At 36.7% G+C, this 13,613-nt stretch overlaps 1 protein-coding gene and 1 pseudogene across 2 annotated transcripts in view; both read left to right on the top strand.

The window, feature by feature from the left end:
• The window catches only part of LOC109098169 (neuropeptide FF receptor 1-like), an 8,829-nt gene extending 4,837 nt beyond the window's left edge, over positions 1 to 3,992 (top strand). The window contains exons 3-4 of the mRNA XM_042765693.1: positions 1,666 to 1,765; positions 2,853 to 3,992. Of these exons, the coding sequence (XP_042621627.1) occupies positions 1,666 to 1,765; positions 2,853 to 3,765 (1,013 nt within the window). The 3' untranslated portion in view covers positions 3,766 to 3,992. The remainder of the gene's footprint in view (positions 1 to 1,665; positions 1,766 to 2,852) is intronic.
• Positions 3,993 to 9,794: 5,802 nt separating this feature from the next.
• On the top strand, positions 9,795 to 13,056 carry LOC109097582 (annotated as a pseudogene). Its single transcript, XR_006161024.1, has 2 exons — positions 9,795 to 10,433; positions 11,849 to 13,056. The product of XR_006161024.1 is annotated as a bone morphogenetic protein 10-like (transcript).
• Positions 13,057 to 13,613: the final 557 nt, after the last annotated feature.

Below are 13,613 nucleotides of genomic sequence, written 5' to 3' on the forward strand. Positions count from 1 at the left end.
TGTTAAAACTGTAAAACTAATGTTAGAAAGTTGGTAAAACATGCTAGCAACTTGCCAAGATTTATAAAAACATGCTTACAACATTAAAATATGATAGCAACTTGATAAGACATACTAACAATGTGTTAAGACATGTTAACATAGTTGAAAAACATGTTAACAATGTTAAAACGTTCTATCTGTAAGGGGGCTGACGAGACGTGAGACGTGCGGATCCATGTGCAACGCTTTATTCATAAACTTGGTCAAAACAGCCAAGGGTCAGACAATGGAAGGCGAGGACAAGACAGTATTCCTAGGGCAAGCGTGGGTAAATGATCTGCAAACAACGTCCAGAGGGCTTGAAGAGGGGTAACTTGTGATTAGTGTAATGGAGCATGGGAAGTGTAGTCCAGGGTGATGTGTGACAGTCTGTGTGGTGTGAGAGTCAGTAAACGGTAGGGTGACCTCTGGTGGCAAGCGGACGGAAGTTCATGGACCGGATTCAGTATGTTAAATCATGCTAGCAATGTGCTAAAACATGTTAACATAGTTACAACATGCTTGCCACTTGTCAAGATGCTAGCAATGTTCTAAAAAGTTATCAGTGTGTTAAATCATGCTAGCAACATGATAAAACTTGTTAGCAAAATGGTAAAACATGCTGGCAATTTGTTAGCAACATATTAAAATGTTAGCAACTTGTTAAAACGTGAGCAACATGCTAAATAATGCTAGCAACATGGTAAAACATGCTAGCAAAATGCTAAAACTTGTTAGCAAAATGTTAAAACATGCTAGCAAAATGCTAAAACTTGTTAGCAAAATGTTAAAACATGCTAGCAACATGTTAAAACATGCTAGCAAAATGCTAAAACTTGTTAGCAAAATGTTAAAACATGCTAGCAACATGTTAAAACATGCTAGCAAAATGCTAAAACTTGTTAGCAAAATGTTAAAACATGCTAGCAACATGTTAAAACATGCTAGCAACATACTAAAACTTGTTAGAAAAATTTTAAAACATGCTGGCAATTTGTTAGCAACATATTTAAACCTTAGCAACTTGGTAAAACATGTTAGCAACAAGTTAAAACATGCGAGCAACATGCTAAATAATGCTATCAACATGGTAAAACTTGTTAGCGAAATGCTAAAACATTCTGGCAATTTGTTAGCAACATATTAAAACAATAGCAACATGCTAAAACATGTTACCAAGATGGTAAAACATGCTAGCAATGTGTTAAAATGTTATCAAAATGCTAAATCTTGTTAGAAACATTAAATCATTCTAACAATGTGCTAAATGGTGGTAGCAAAAATATCAACATATTGATTCAGTCTAATAACGTTATGTTACATTTACATTTAGCCAAAGCGACTTACAGCGCATTCAGGCTATACATTTGTTTATTTGTTTGTTTGTTTTACCTAACATGTGTTCCCCTAGGAATCGAACCCACAACCTTTTGCTCTGCTTACACAACGCTCTACCACTGAGCCACAGGAACACTTGTTAACACGCTACTAACATTTTGTTAAAAGGTTACCAACATTTTACTGTCTTTCTGAGTAAAACCTTCAAATGTCAAGCCTTTAAATTCATTTCAAACATTCAGACTCTCTCAAGGTCTCAAGTATAGTATATTGAAATTCTAGATTTAATGCTTCTGTCTTTGTCAGGCTGGCCTTTCAGCAACACAGTATGTAAACTGAGTGGTCTGGTGCAAGGAACGTCCGTCTGTGCCTCCGTTTTCACATTAGTCGCCATTGCTGTGGACAGGTAAGTGTGTATCATTTTGGGAATGAAATGAAATGAAATAAACATTGAACAAAAAATGTTTGTGAAGGAAACAGAGCAGCGGTATTGTGTCAGTCGTTGCTCACATCAGAAGTGTGCAGCTCGGCTGGAAGCACTTATTAGAACATTGTTAGAGTTAACTGAGGTTCAGAAAACACTAGATGAGAACTGTAAAGGCTGAGCTCAGCAGTACTTGCAGGTCAGTGTAATTAACATGTATGTTTGGAGAGACACTTAAATATATCAGTGTTTTAATGCCGTGCAAAGCTTTAACCCTTTTACAAAAATGAACTGAAACTCACAGTCATTTGTCAGATTTTTTTTTTCTTATTTATAAATGTAAATTTATTGATGAATGAATTATCACCAAAACTCCTCAAGATGTATGAAATATAAGTGAAACATAATTATATATGTTTAAGTTTCAGTTTAACATTTTGTCTCTTTGTCGCCATCTCTGTTAGAAACCTGCAATTGCAATTGCCCACAGAAAAGTAGCTTAAATTCAAATGCAACAGCTCTGGTGGACATTTCTGCAGTCAGCATGACAATGGCACGCTCCCTCAAAACTTGCGACATCTGTGGCATTGTGCTGTGTGATAAAACTGCATATTTTACAGTGGCCTTTAATTGTGGCCAGCCTAAGGCACACCTGTGCAATAATCATGCTGTATAATCAGCATCTTGATATGCCACACCTGTGAGGTGGATGAATTATCTCAGCAAAGGAGAAGTGCTCACTAACACAGATTTAGACAGATTTGTGAACAATATTTGAGAGAAATAGAAATAAAAAAGTCTTAGATCTTTGAGTTCAGCTCATGAAAAATAGGGGCAAAAACAAAAGTGTTGCGTTTATACTTTTGTTCAGTGTATATATTTACATTTAATCGTTTAGTGGATATATATATATATATATATATATATATATATATATATAGAGAGAGAGAGAGAGAGAGAGCGAGAGAGTATATGAATAAAAATATATGTGTGCAAGATTTAAGAGAGTAGAAAGCAGTAAATCTGGGTTAATGTCCCCGTATGTGTTTTCTCCTCGTCTGAAACCCAGGTTTCGCTGCATCGTTCACCCGTTCAAGCCCAAACTTACGCTCTTTGTGGCAAAGGTGTCTATAGGGACGATATGGGTGCTCGCGCTCACCATAATGTTTCCCTCCGTGTTAATGTTGACCGTCGAGCAAGAAAAAGGGCATGTCATGGTATATATTTACAGTTTGGTTCACGGTGACAACAGCACATACCCGCTGTACTCCTGCTACGAGACCTGGCCCGACCCGGAGATGAGGAAAGTGTACACTACCGTCCTGTTCCTACACATATACGTCATTCCCCTGGCGCTCATCGTGCTCATGTACGGCCGGATCGGAGCAAAGCTGTACGCCACAGCCGTCCTGGCCGAGCAGCCCGATGTTCCCGTGTCTCAAAGGAAGATCCGAGTGATAAAGATGCTGATTGTGGTGGCTCTGCTCTTCATGCTGTCCTGGCTGCCGCTGTGGACGCTCATGCTGCTGACCGATTACGCCAGTCCAGACGAGGACAATCTAGAGCTCCTCACTAGCTATATATTCCCTCTCTCTCACTGGCTGGCCTTCTCCAATTCCAGCGTAAACCCTATTATCTACGGCTACTTCAACGAGAACTTCAAGAGAGGCTTCCAGGCCGCGTGTCAGCATCAGGCTTGTTGCTGGGGCCGAAAGAAGACGAGATTCAGCATCAAACGGCCCAGAGCCGGAAGCCCTTTGAATACGGCTGGTAGCGGTCACCCGCTCAGCTTAGGCTCGAGAACGAACCGGATCTTCACCGAAAGTGACCTGACGGGATGTGTTCGTCTGGAGATGGACACCAAGGGCTCTTCGGCCGAAGGCGGAAACAGCAGCATGTCCACAAAAAGGGAAATTCACTTTGAAGAGATCGAGAAAGTGTCTTCAGCAGGAGGGAAAATATATAACGCCTGGGAGCGTTGATTTATCAGCCATCCTGATTAATCTGCTGATTTATTGGCGCTGACATGGTTCTGGTTTTAATTCTCAATTTCTTAGTCACATTTATTTCTGTAGCGCTTTATACAATACAAATGGCTTCAAAACAGCTTCACAGTAATGAACAGGAAAATGACATTCAATTATGGAAACAAGTTATGGAGAAAATTCGTATTTTGCTGCAAAGCAGCCCTAAAAGACAATAATGATAAACCCATATAATTAAAAAAAAAAAAAAAAAATAAAAATATATATATATATATATATATATATATATATATATATATATATATATATATATATATATATATATATATATATAATATATATATATATATTTATAATTTGTGCTAGTGGTAAAAGGTTTGGAATCATTTTATTTATTTATAAATGAGTAAAATTTAATTATTTACAATTTTATTTACATTTTTAAAAACAAGTCTACTGCTCAGCAAGCTGCATTTATTTGATCAAATATACAGTAAAAATAGTGAAATATTATTATAATTTAAAACAGCTGTTTTCTATGTGAATCTCTGTTAAACTGTAATTTATTTCTGTGATGTGCAGCTGTATTTTCAGCATCATTACTCCAGTCTTCAGTGTCACATGATCTTCAGAAATCATTCTAATATGATGATCTGCTGCTCAAGAAACATTTCTGATTATTATCATGTTGACAGTGATGAAAACAGTTGTGCTGCACAATATTTTTTTGTGGAAACTGTGATACATTTTATTTTTCAGGGTTCACAGATGAATAGAAAGTTCAAAAGAGCAACATTTATTTGAAACAGAAATCATTTGTAACATAATAAATGTCCTTACTGTTATTTTTGATCAATATAATGCATCCTTGATTAAAAAAGTATGGATATATATATATATATGAGAAGCAGCTCGTATGAGAAGCAGTATTTTGGTGCAGTACTGCAGACATAAAACTAACCAGAAGAAAGCTCTCAGATTTTATAAACTAATCATGAATGTTAGTTAGAGAAGAGTTTAATACACAAGATGAACGTGATTGCAGCGTTGCCTGTAAAATTATATTCCATAATAACTGTAAATGATTGACTGTAAAGCCTTTTATCATTTAGCCTTACAGAGGAAATGTGTGAGCTGACATTTAACGAGTGAAATGAACTGCTCTCCCTCTCTCTAGAAAAACAATAGAGCTATTGACAAACGGAAGCGTTTCTGAGAAAATGACAGAAAAACTACACACACCTGCAGCAAATTACAGCACTGTGAGCCTCTCTCACGGCAGAAAGTCAGAATTTCCCTTGAGAGACGAAGCTGTGTTCCTGACCAGCAAGAATACGCTGGAAAATGAAGGATTACTTTGTTTACGTACCTGGAGTATTGAAGATGAAAATCAAATGTCCTCAGAGCCACTGGAACCTCAGATGTGTTTTTAGTATTTCACTGAAACTTTGCTGTATGCTGCTCTACGTTATTAAAGTCCACGTTCACTTTCTTAATTCAAGTTATACATCAGTGACATTGTTCTTAAGAAGAAATGTGTGTCTTCATAAAGTCTCATTAAACGTTTCCTTTTCACTGACATCACTTAGGTTTCATTCAACAGTGTTTTGTTAACTGACCGCAAACTTCATTATGAAACATCCACTTTTTCAGTCTATATAAAAATTTCCCGTCAAAATTGAATCATGCCTTCCTTTTTTTGTTCTGTTTCTATCCTAAATTGCAGAAGTAAATGTGCTGTTTCATACTGTTTTTCTTTTGCGTAGTGAGGTATAAAATAATCCTGAGTAAGATTGATTTATATGCAGCACAATTTCAAATATGAGAGTGGTTTTATTTACATTTTCTGTAATATTTATAGTACTGTGACAAATGGCACATGCAGTCAGTCATTTATCATGGAACACAGTGTGGCATTAATCTGAGTGAAACTGACGTTTTCATAAGGTTTATTAGCCTGTTTTGAAGTGTTCTTGTGCAGTGTGTGTCTCTGTGTCTTTCAGAGCTTGCAGTGGTGTAATATTCTGCAGCTCACTGACGTGAACCACATCACGCTTTTATTATTGGATGTTGTTTGTCTTGCTGTTGTGCTACCAATATGACTGACAATTTATATGAGAGACCTTTAACTGAGGAACGATCCTGATCCAAGTTCACGCTTTGATCTTAAAGGAGCAGTTCACTCAAAAATCTGCTGAAAACGTGCTCATCCTCAGATCATCTGAGATCAGGATGAGTTTGTTTCTTCATCAGGTTTGTAGAAATGTAGCACTGCATCAGTGTCTCAGCAATGGATGCTCTGCAGTGAATGGGTGCCGTCAGAATGAGAGTCCAAACAGCTGATAAAAACATCACCGTAATCCACAAGTAATCCACAGCACTCCAGTCCATCAGTAAACATGTTGAGGTGAGAATGGGTGTAAAAAATGCTTATAGAAACATCACCGTAATCCACAAGTAGTCCATAATAACACTTCCTCCAGTGAAAAAAATGCATCTCCTGTAGTCTCTCTCATCAAAATCCATACACATATTTGTTTAGATCTGTTTAAACAGTGCTTGATCTGTGCAGATTTCTCTCCTGATTCACACCAGAACACTTTTTCACTGGAGGAAGTGTTATTATGGATTATGTTAACTAATAACATCTTGATGGATTTGTTTCATCTTTTGTCTTCTCCAGATGTTAACTGTGCGGTTGCTACGGCACCCTGGGTGGTTGCTAGGGTGCTGCTATGCGGTTGCTAGGGTACCCAGGGCAGTTGCTAGGGTGTCGCTATGCGATTGCTAGGGTACCCGGGATGGTTACTAGGGTGTTGCTATGTGGTTGCTAGGGTACCCTGAATGGTTGCTAGGGTTTTGCTATGTGGTTGCTAGGGTACCCGGGGCAGTTGCTAAGGTGTGGCTATGCGGCTGCTAAGGTACTTGGGGTGGTTGCTAGGGTGTTGCTGTGCGGTTGCTAGGGTACACGAGGCGATTGCTAAAGTGCTGCTATGCGGTTGCTAGGGTACCCAGGGCAGTTGCTAGGGTGTTGCTATGCGATTGGCAGGGTACCCGGGATGGTTGCTAGGGTGTTGCTATGCGGTTGCTAGGGTACCCTGAATGGTTGCTAGGGTTTTGCTATGCGGTTGCTAGGGTACCCGGGGCAGTTGCTAAGGTGTGGCTATGCGGCTGCTAAGGTACTCTGGGTGGTTGCTAGGGTGTTGCTCTGCGGTTGGTAGAGTACTCGGGGTGGTTGCTAGGTTTTTGTTTTGCGCTTTGGTAGGGTATTTGGGGGGGTTGTTGGTTTTTTTTGTTTGGATTGTTGGAGTTTAGTTTTGTTATTTGTTATTGTGATGTTTTTATCAGCTGTTTGGACTCTCATTCTGACGGCACCCATTCACTGCAGAGCATCCATTGCTGAGTCACTGATGCAATGCTACATTTCTACAAACTTGATGAAGAAACAAAACTCATCCTGATCTCAGATGTTTTCATTTTGTGTGAACAGTTTCTTTACTTTGAATCATTATTGATATATTTTGGTGTCATCTCATTGATTTCTTTACTGTCTTTAAACACTATGTCAGTATCTGTAGTGCCATGTCTCTACACAGATATTTGTTTCAACTAGTGGGCTAGTTTAATAATAATAAAAAACACCAAAATTAAACTGTCAATATGTTGCAGATGTATAACATTGTGTTTACAGACACTGAATTATTTCACTTCCGGTCTGATTCATTGTGATTTATATGTACATTTGTAAACCGTTTTAACTGGAATGTAAAATTGTCTGATACTTTGCGAGATTAAATAAATAATTGCACACTGCAGAAATGTTTTTGGTTATTAAATGAATTATGATTTTAATCTCTTTACAATCTGAGCTAAACTGTATGCTTAATTAACATTGTTTTGGTGTGATTGTGATGCATATGTGTAGTTGAAATTTGAAGTGTTTTGTTTTTTTATTAATTTTTTTTTTTTAAACGGGTTAGAGGTGAAATGTGTAATTTATGCATAAATTGGCATCAGCATATAGATAGACAAAAATAAAGATTAAACTGGAATATGAGACATGAGTTTCCTTTTACAGGACAGATTGTCAAAGTTTGGACTCTAATGATTACACCGTACAGCCGCTGAAGAGCGGTCAGTTTGGCTCAGGTCCTGAGAGACATGTCCTGCGGTTTATGGGTTTTATTTTTAACACAATCAGAGGAGAGGTCACTGAAGTGATCAGAAGTCAGAAAAACACAGTCATCTGCAATTATACTTCAGGAATTAATCGACCCAATTTGACAATCATTTACTCACAATCATGAGAACCAAAGCTGTCTGCACAGGAGATATAAATAGTTCATACACTTATACACTATATAGTATATACTATATGAACTGAACTTTAAGATATTATTCCCTCATAATCCTCCCCTTGCACAATAAATAAGTACATAAATATATCAATTAATTAATTTAGTGATTTAGGTACTTGAATAGCAACTGAATGGAATCAAAAAAGAAATATTAAAAACTTATTTTAAGTTTATGTTTTGTTTTTGCATTGATTTTAAAATTGTTTTTAAATTTGATGTTCAAGTTAAGTTATATTTAGATTATTTTTAGCTTATTTTTGAATTGGATAACTTATAAAAAGAAGTTGAAATCACTCAACTTAAAGTTAAAATTACGTTTATAAAACCAACTGTACGTTAAAATCAAACAGATGCAAATATTTAAAGAGATAGTTCACCCAAGAAAGAAAAAAAATGACCCCATGATTTACTCACCATCAAGCCATCAGCTGTATATGACTTGTTCGTACAAAAACACATTGATTCGCTTCAGAAGGCCTTTATTAACCCCCGGAGCCGCGTGGAGCACTTTTTATGATGGATTCATGCACTTTATTTAGCTTCAAATACTCAACACCCATTCACTGCCATTATAAAGCTTGGAAGAACCAGGATATTTTTAATATAACTCCGACTGTATTCTGAACGAAGAAATTCATGTACACCAACATTTTTTTGGGTGCATTATCCCTTTAATAAATGATGCTATGATTTATTTATTTTTATTTTTTTTTTGCAGCAAATATTAGAGGCTGTACATGTGTGTCACTGGTGCTGTACATAAAGAAGCAAAAGAAACACAATAAATGCCAGAAGCTCAATCAAGCATCAGGAAAACTGTAATGATGTGCGACTCTCTCTGAAAACTCTCTTTCAGAGTGATGCTTGCATACACATCTCATCAAACTGATAATGTTATTACAGGAAGAGTCTTACAGCACCTGCATGGCTTTACTCTGACACCTGGTGGATGTTCAGAAACACAGGAGAATCCTGCTCAAACTGGTGCTCTCATGATAACATTCAGGCCTGGATTCAGGAGACGTGTTTGAATGGCGCATGAAATTTACATTCCTTTGGATTACAGAGTTTTAACAAAGTAATATTTGAAATAATATTTCTATGCATTTTTGTCAGTCATACATAAATGAACCCGGTCAGATTTCTGTATTAATGCTAATAAACATAAATGTGTTTTAAATGCAAAATAATCAGGTTAATATAATAATTGTGATCAATAAAGGGCAAGTCAAGCCCGTTCCTGAAAGAGAAAAATAATCAGGTTAATATAATAATTGTGATCAATAAAGGTCAAGTCATATATATTTATTTATTTATTTATTTATTTATTTTAAAGTTAACATTTCAGTAATTTTGTGTATTTTATTTTATTTTTTTAAATATGTCTATTTTCAGTTTTAGTTTTAGTTATTTTAGAAGATCAACTTAAACTAAATGGAAATGAGTTGGCCAGGCAATTAGCTGAAATGACATAAATTTAAGGTTGTGTGTATTTTATTTTAAAGTTGAATTTATTTCAAGTAACAAAAATGTTTTTTTTTAATGGTTTTAGTTTTAGTTTTAGTTAACTAATTAGTGAAATAATAACCCAGCTTCAACCTGATGCTCTTTTTTCTATTAGTATTTGGACAGGAGTCACTTTTTCTTGTTTGTAATGACGTGTTTGCCATCCTTTGATTGCGAGGGAGAAGCTAAAGCGCTGTCTATAGGTAGCTCTGGAGCGTCTGCTCAGTGTAAATGTGAATGTAGCAAGCACATAGGTTTGAGCTGGACGTCTGAGAAAGGCATGCATGGAAAGAAGATACAGGAAGTGTGAAGAACCCGGACACACTATGAAATGCAACATCTCCAAACTTGTCAGCACAAGCGGGTCGACAGCGTAGTCCTGCCCTCCACACTCCATCACGAGATCCACAAGGACGAGGCTGTTTTTCCTCTCGCACCACATCGAGCTGTCAGGCCAACACGGACGGACCTGCGCAGGTGTCCCTGACCCTCACATCATCCTGATCCTTCACATCATCACGTCTCCGAGCGCAGTCATGCCTGTTTCTGGGTGTGTTTGTGTCCTGAGCCTCTGCGTCCTGCTGCCGTCTCTGGTTCGCTCCGCTCCTGGTGTTGTGGATGAAGTGGACATGCAGGAGGTTCTGGGTCAGTTTCTGCAGGTGTTGAACTGGACGGATCAGGGGCCCCGGCCGAGGCCCCGCACTGAACCACCCGAGTACATGCTGGAACTGTACGAGCGATTCACCAGCGACCGCAGCGCCGCGCCGTCAGCTAACATCGTCAGGAGCTTCAGGAGTGAAGGTGAGGACGCTCAGTTGTTTTGGTGAATATTTATAACAAAACGCAAAGGAATCCATTTTCAGAATCTTTTATTTCCGTAGCTCTTTATACACCACAGATTGTCTCAAAGCATTAATAAACAGGAAAATAACTTTTTTTTTATTTTATTAATGGATTATGTAACATTCAATTTCAGCTGTAAAGCAGCTCTACAGACAACAGTGTCATTATTCAGATCCGTTCAGTTCAAGATTCATTCAGTTTAGCTTCAATGTTGCAAAGTTCACTGACTGTGATGTATTAATCCTTTATTGTTGAATATTGTTGTGTGTATATATTGTGTCTTGAATTTGACCATTAGAGATCAGAGATCTGTCCATTTTTATGTTTTTGTGCTTTGCAGTTTTTCCAGTAATGATTAGATTAACTTATGAAATTATTATTACAAATAATTATTTTAAATGTTACTTTTTTATTTGAATTATTATTATTATTTTAATATTATTATTACTAGAATTATTTAACCATTTGTAAATAAAAAATAATAATTTATTTTATTATTATTATTATAATTATATTAAAAGTTTTTAAATAATAATTATTTTTAATGATTATTATTACTTCACTTCATATTATATAATATTATTATTATTAGAATTTGAATTATTTAACCAGTTTTTCAATTAACATTTTTAAATAATCATTTAAAATGATTATAATTTTATTAAATATGATATTTATTATTATTATTAGAATTATTTAACCATTATTTAATTTAAAAAACAAAATTATTACTTAAAATCATTATTCTTATTTTTATAACAATAATAATAATTTATATTTAACAACCATTCTTTAAATAAAAACAATTATTATTTAAATTATTATTATTTTAATAAATACGATATTATTTCTCTTCATTATTATTATTAGATTTATTTAACCATTCATTCATACACATTTTATATAATTCATTTTGATTATTATTATTAGTATTATTACTTTAATAAAAAATATTATATTTATTATTATTTAACCATTCTTTAAATTCAACTTTTTAAATAATTATTTTAAAATATTATTATTTTAACAAATATGTTATTTGTTATTAATAACATTATAACTATATAGCCCATTTTTAATTATTTTAAACAATAATTATTTAAAATCATTATTATAATAAATATGATATTATTTATTTATTATTCTGATTCTTATTATTCAAATTATGCAACCATTCTTTAAATTGAAAATTCAGATTCTTTCCTCACACACACACACACACACACACACACACACACACACACACACACACACACCACACACACACATCCACAGACAGACAGACACATGATTCTTATTATTCAAATTATGCAACCGTTCTTTAAATTGAAAATTCAGATTCTTTGTTTTATTGATCTGTCTCTGATCTGCAGAACACACCTCACACGGCGAGAGCCTGCGGACGCACCGTCTGCTCTTCAACATCTCTGTCCCGCGTCACGAGCGTGTGGACAGCGCCGAGCTGCGGCTCCACGTGCTCCTCAAGACAGACTCGCAGCAGCGCACCGGAGCCGGGTGGAGGGTGAGCGTGTTCGAGGGCCGCTACGAGAGAGATCCGCTGGCGTCAAAACACGTGCATCGCAGGGAGAGCGGCTGGGAGGTGTTCGATATGACCAACGCCGTCCAGCACTGGAGGAAGATCAATACTGTGACCCCCAGCCTGGAGGTCCGTATCGAAAACCTGCAAGCGTTTAGGAATACCAACGACTGGCCAGTGCTAGATCTGGACGTCGATGGGAATCCTGATGGAAAACACGAGCCTGCGCTGATCGTCTTCTCAGACGACACGAGTGACATCCATCAGGAAGCCCGGAGTGAACTCAAAAGGAAGGAGAACCAACGCTGGAGGGATGAGAGCGAGGGTCAAGACGAGGCGCTGTTGACCCAAACGCGCTCGAACCTGATCTACGACGACGGGCCGAGAGTCCGGCGCAGCGCTAAACGAGAGAACTGCAGGAAAGCCGAGATGTACGTGGATTTTAAAGACATCGGCTGGGACTCGTTCGTCCTGGCTCCATCCGGTTATCAGGCGTTCACCTGCCGCGGAGCGTGCAATTATCCTCTGACCCGAGAAGTGACGCCCACCAAACACGCCATCGTCCAGACGCTGCTCAATCTGAAGAGTCCTCAGAGAGCGGCGCAGGCCTGCTGCGTTCCCACCGAGCTCAAGCCCATCTCCCTGCTCTACGAGAACGAGAACGGCGTGCTGGTTTTGAATAATAAATACGAGGGCATGGTGGTCAAGGAATGCGGATGCAGATAGTCCAAAACACCGGAAGAAAAGACTGAACCCACATGTGAATCCTCTGCAGCTCATCAACTGAAACAGGATGAAATCGTAGTAGTTTCACACACGTGCTTCTTCATGAACTAAACATTCAGAGTCTTGGCGCCCCTAAGAGCTTTTTTTTATTTAGTCCTCATGTTTATTTATTAGGTGTAAATTAGTTTTCTGTTGTAATATACAACACGCTGCTTTGGGGTGTTTAATCATTTGTCACTTTAAATGAGAGACACTCAAACTAAACCTGCTTGATTTGAGCTGTGCATTTGTTTTTGTTTTTTTTAAATAAATAGGGTGTTTTTGTAGTTTTGGAAGAGGAATTTTTATTTTTTGTTCTTGTTTTAGTTTCTTATTATTAAAAGTTTTCTTTTTTTTCTTAGTTGAAGAACATTTAGAAATCTAAAGAACATTTTCTGATACATTCTCAAAAATAAAGGTTCTTCGTTGGCATCCATGAAACCAATAAACCTTCTTTATAGTGGATTCTTTAGATTATTAGAATGTTCTTCACACTAAAAAAAGATGATCCTCACCGAAAGCTTCTTTGGACCATACGGCAAAACAATTTATTTTAAAACATTTTGGCATAAATGATTTTGTATATATATATATATATATATATATATATACAGGTCCTTCTCAAAAAATTAGCATATTGGTGAAAAAGTTCATTATTTTCCATAATGTAATGATAAAAATTAACTTTCATATATTTTAGATTCATTGCACACCAACTGAAATATTTCAGGTCTTTTATTGTTTTAATACTGATGATTTTGGCATACAGCTCATGAAAACCCAAAATTCCTATCTCAAAAAAATTAGCATATCATGAAAAGGTTCTCTAAACGAGC

This window comes from Cyprinus carpio, chromosome A10, assembly GCF_018340385.1.
Source record: "Cyprinus carpio isolate SPL01 chromosome A10, ASM1834038v1, whole genome shotgun sequence".
In the NCBI taxonomy this organism is placed as follows: Eukaryota; Metazoa; Chordata; class Actinopteri; order Cypriniformes; family Cyprinidae; genus Cyprinus; species Cyprinus carpio.